General features: G+C 41.6%; 1 protein-coding gene across 2 annotated transcripts; it reads right to left on the reverse strand.

The window, feature by feature from the left end:
- On the reverse strand, positions 1-3987 carry LOC119203348 (uncharacterized). 2 transcript variants are annotated; one of them, XM_062558970.1, is made up of 5 exons: positions 2707-3986; positions 1893-2352; positions 1695-1763; positions 1475-1621; positions 10-1264 (listed from the first exon to the last, which is right to left on the reverse strand). In XM_062558970.1, exons 1-5 carry the CDS (start codon positions 2793-2795, stop codon positions 1037-1039), a joined length of 993 nt encoding a protein of 330 aa, XP_062414954.1. In that variant the 5' UTR covers positions 2796-3986; the 3' UTR covers positions 10-1036. The 2 variants fall into 2 exon arrangements, with proteins under 2 accessions (XP_062414953.1, XP_062414954.1); XM_062558969.1 differs by having other exon boundaries at positions 1-1264; positions 1695-2352; positions 2707-3987.
- Positions 3988-5111: the final 1124 nt, after the last annotated feature.

Below are 5111 nucleotides of genomic sequence, written 5' to 3' on the forward strand. Positions count from 1 at the left end.
AGATAGATAACACGTGTGCATTTATCTATATCTATATCTATCTATCTATCTATATAGATAGATAGATGTTCATACACAGGTATATATTTGACATTGTTGTGCTAAACAGCCACTGCGTAAAGCGCTGCTTTCAGTACTCGGGAAGGGGACAGCTAACAGAGACCCTCGTCCATTTCCGTAGCTAATAGTGAGAGACAGACAGACAGACAGACAGACAGAGTGACGGTTATCCACGTAGGCTAGCTGGCTAAATACAAGAGCAGCAGTAGCTTCGTACAACTTGTTTGCGCTTGCTGACATAACTTGTCAGCCACCGCAAAGCTAGCGCGATAGTAGCGCTAGCCGACGAAAGCTAGCTGCCGGTAGCGTCAGCTGACTGGATACAGAGTCATTTGTTTATGTGTGACGTAGCGGCTGCTTGTGTGTGCGGGGCTCTGGTTGCTATGGGGAGAGTTGCGGCAGAGTGGAAGCGACAGACTGATTAGAACTGTCCTAAACAGAGCGCTCTAACAAAGGCAGACGTCACACGATGCCGGCTACAAATGATCAGAGTTAATGCTGAAACACGCGAGGAGTAAATTATCATTTGTGGGCAAAAATTAAAGGCTTTTTAACATCCACACAGTAATCAAATAATAGCACTATCCGTGGCTACACGGGGATTTTGAAGACTTTAAAAGAAAAGTCGAGAATTGTGACAAACATTTATTGATTGAAAATTGAATCAGTAATCAGAGATTAAAACATGTATTGATTGGACATTGAACACAGACTGCACGATTACATGGATTTGTCATAACTGATTGAATTGAATAAACTGATTGAATTGATTAAACTGATTGAATTGATTAAACTGATTATACATCCATTTTACAAAAGGTTAACATAGAACAAAAACAGAACACATGAACTTTGGCAAATTGATTAATAACATCCTATACAATGTGAAAGGTAATTTGAACAACGGAGAACCGATTCCTAATGAACACATTAAAACAACAGCAAAAACAGCAACAACAAAAAGAAACTCAAACAGCTACTCCTCCTTCCGCATGGCTTCAATGGCGACAATGGTGTTGCCTTTAACGGTTATTTTGACCGGTAAGGGTGGCGCTTCCATTATGGCAGCTATTGGCAGCCACTTGCTCTCCTCGATGAACAGCGTCCTGTCGTCCTCCAGGAGCACTTTTAGGCTTCCGGGAGCCCCGCGTGCCGGTGTTGCCCCGTAAACTCCAACCTCCTCCGCTGCCGTGGAACTGACCGCCTGGCGAAAGACATGCAGGTATTTGGTCACAAGCATACAAACGTTCTATTAAACTGATAGCATACGCAACAAAATATCTGATGCAGCTTCATGCTTCGTAAATACATTGTTGAATTGATGCATTATCATATTTATTGTGATGATGAGGATAACCGTAACAAGGTAACTAACACATGAAGAAAAAGCAGAAAAAAAGCCTAGTAGGCATACCTCAATTGCTGACTCCACCGTTGTTTGGAGCCGGAATCCATAATTGGACTCCGACCCTCTCAGGTGGGACACTCTCAGGACGTTCCCGATCTCACAGCAGTGGAGGGCGGTTTCCCTCCAGAGGGACACGGGCACCTTTGTTTCCCCCTGTGAATGACATAGTGTATTACTGTGCTGACAATATGCAAAGTGACCTATAGGCATTCATTAAAAAGCCCACCTGCTTCAACGTGATGTTTTGCAGTGGCACGCGGTCCCTCGCCACCACCACCTCCTTCAGCTCAGACACCTGAACACAGTGGATTTGGGTGTTAATGTTCTCATAGCTGCAGTCCGGCGGACTTACACTCTTAATTTTACAGCAACAACCTACATTGGCTATATATATCGCAGTCCCGTTAAACGGAAAGTTACTTACCTCGACCACCTCCCCTTCCACCGTGACCAGACCAGCAGATTCCCTGCAGGTGCTGAGGGGGGTCAGGGGCGAGCGAGGATTGATCAGCCTCAAGGCCTCGTTTTGTAATTTCTCGTCGATGACGAGGGCGCTGCTTCGAAAGAATTCTGTCTCCCTTGAGACATTAAAGGCATATGGAGGGGAATTGCCCCTCAGGTTATAGCCACGAACCACGTAGGAAGCACCCTCTTGAACTTGGGCCTTCAGGTCTTCATACAGGGTCACTTTGGCCACGGAGTGCCCGTCGCTGATGGCCATGACGGCATTAGCTTTTGTGACGGCCGCCACCGCTCTGCCGTCCTGGAAGTCCCACCTCGTGACCCTATGCTGGTCCTTCAGTGCAACCACACAAATGTGTATTGCCGGGGGCTTAAAGTAAGGGGTTTGGGGCTTCGACGAAAGAACTTTTCTTAACGCCATTCTGAAATGAATAAAGACAAATAGTCAAAGTCACAGCAAGTCTTTTCTAAATGGACATTTGCAGATTTTCTGTCTTCATTCATTTTTAAACAGGTGTATGTATTTATCGAATGTAGACAGGCTACCTACTATTAACTGAGTGCTGTTTTATGCTAGCCCTTGAAGGCGAACATTTCAGCCTTCTCAAATTTAAACTACCTGTTACGTCTTTACACGAGCCTCTCAATTAATATCATTTTAATATTATTTTGATTTATTTGACCAAGTTTGACGTTATACAAAGCAGGGGGTTCAAAGAGCACGGCTTTTTTGCCTCTCGTTTTTATCGAATCTTTAAGGGACCAAAGTGACCTACCTTTCTCGGTTCAGGATGGACAGCAGTGGATTTTTCGCGCCGCTGCGGCTCCGACAATGTTCTAGAAGGTCCACGCGCCGCCTCGTCATGTCCGCGAGCCCTTCGTCCAGGAAAACTCGTTTGCGAGTTTTGTGCTCATGAAACAAAGTTTTTGTTCTCTTTGCTCTCTTTTATAGTTCAGTAATTATTATTTTGAATATTTATGGACACGATTATCATTTCATATTTGGTGTTATCATTTATTATAAAAATAGTCGGATGTTATGTACATATATATGTTCCGGATACACAGAGTTGTATCCATCAGATAGATAATAATCGATAGATAGATAACACGTGTGCATTTATCTATATCTATATCTATATAGATAGATATAGATAGATAGATAGATAGATGTTCATACACAGGTATATATTTGACATTGTTGTGCTAAACAGCCACTGCGTAAAGCGCTGCTTTCAGTACTCGGGAAAGGGACAGCTAACAGAGACCCTCGTCCATTTCCGTAGCTAATAGTGACAGACAGACAGACAGACAGACAGACAGACAGACAGACAGAGTGACGGTTATCCACGTAGGCTAGCTGGCTAAATACAAGAGCAGCAGTAGCTTCGTACAACTTGTTTGCGCTTGCTGACATAACTTGTCAGCCACCGCAAAGCTAGCGCGATAGTAGCGCTAGCCGACGAAAGCTAGCTGCCGGTAGCGTCAGCTGACTGGATACAGAGTCATTTGTTTATGTGTGACGTAGCGGCTGCTTGTGTGTGCGGGGCTCTGGTTGCTATGGGGAGAGTTGCGGCAGAGTGGAAGCGACAGACTGATTAGAACTGTCCTAAACAGAGCGCTCTAACAAAGGCAGACGTCACACGATGCCGGCTACAAATGATCAGAGTTAATGCTGAAACACGCGAGGAGTAAATTATCATTTGTGGGCAAAAATTAAAGGCTTTTTAACATCCACACAGTAATCAAATAATAGCACTATCCGAGGCTACACGGGGATTTTGAAGACTTTAAAAGAAAAGTCGAGAATTGTGACAAACATTTATTGATTGAAAATTGAATCAGTAATCAGGGATCAAAACATGTATTGATTGGACATTGAACACAGACTGCACGATTACATGGATTTGTCATAACTGATTGAATTGATTAAACTGATTATACATCCATTTTACAAAAAGTTAACATAGAACAACACAGCAATTTTTAAATGTATTTCAGCTTTTTCTATTCTTTCAGCAATGTTTAGAAATAATTTCAGCTTTTATTATTTCTGTGATTTCGAATTCATAGAAAATTCTCCCATTTCAGTTTTTTTGCAATTGTTTCAAGTTGATTTCAGCTTTTCTCATTTCTGTAATTTCAGCAATTTTTAAATGTATTTTTAGCTTTTTCTATTCGTTCAGCAATGTTTGGAATAATTTCAGCTTGTTTCATTTCTGTACTTTAAGCAACTTTTTGAAATTAATTTCAGCTTTCTGCATTCCAACGCATTTTCTGCAGGAAATGCATTTTCTAGTTATTCTATTTCTTCCGCCGCACCTTTCAACTCCTTCACACTTTCAGCTATTAAGACCATTCAAATATTAAAATGTTCAGCTCCTTCAGGAGAGGGGTGCTATGACTTTTCAGCTTTTTAGCTCTTATAATTGAATTAATATAAATTAAAAACATCAACCTTTTTAACATGGTTTCCAATGGAATAAATTTTCAAATCCTCTCAAAACTTGTTCAACTTTCAACTTTTTCAGCTCTTCCAATCTTTCAGCTAGAGACACCATTTAAACTTTAAAATGGTGACACAAGTCTTAACAATTATATTAAAAAAACAGCTTGTTGATATCTATTATACTTTTTTCATAATCACTAATTATGTTTCATTAGTTTTGGGGTCCTTTTTGAATTTAGAGTGGGCGCTTGAGTGCAGACAAAGTCGGAAGACAAGAGAGGGTCCATGTTTTGTAAACTGCTGGTAGAGCAGTTTTAAAACACATAGAGACATAAAAACTACACTCAAACGTTCGGTAGAGTCTTGTGTCTCTCAAAATGTCATTATTTTTTGGCTACTCCAAATAGTTTTGCTCCAGGAAGCATTTGTTTGAGGTGTGGGTTCTCAGTAACTGTCTGTGAGCTAAGTGCAGCTGCTCCGTTGCCGCGACAACGAGCTGGGGCTCTTTCTGTGACTCACAGCTGATCCTTATTAGCTGATTAGTGCAGCCTGACATGACCTCCTTCTCTCCACCTTCTCTCATCATTTCAAACCGCCATGAAGGGGATTCTTACTGTAATGTTTGGTGAGGCCTATTAAATAATATATACTGTCTCTCAACCCCCCCCACCCCCCCACCCACTCACCCAATACCATCATTTCAAAATAAAAGCTGCAATGATTATGTTATTT

The sequence above is a fragment of the Pungitius pungitius genome, chromosome 18 (genome assembly GCF_949316345.1).
Source record: "Pungitius pungitius chromosome 18, fPunPun2.1, whole genome shotgun sequence".
NCBI classification, from domain to species: Eukaryota; Metazoa; Chordata; class Actinopteri; order Perciformes; family Gasterosteidae; genus Pungitius; species Pungitius pungitius.

Bases quoted from the DNA above. Each gene is read 5' to 3' on its own strand.
- LOC119203348 (XM_062558969.1), bottom strand. From the start codon at position 2,795: ATGACGAGGCGGCGCGTGGACCTTCTAGAACATTGTCGGAGCCGCAGC. The intron at 2,353-2,706 runs GTAGGTCACTTT...TATTCATTTCAG, and splicing joins TCCATCCTGAACCGAGAAAG to AATGGCGTTAAGAAAAGTTC. The intron at 1,622-1,694 runs GTGGGCTTTTTA...TGTCATTCACAG, and splicing joins AAAACATCACGTTGAAGCAG to GGGGAAACAAAGGTGCCCGT.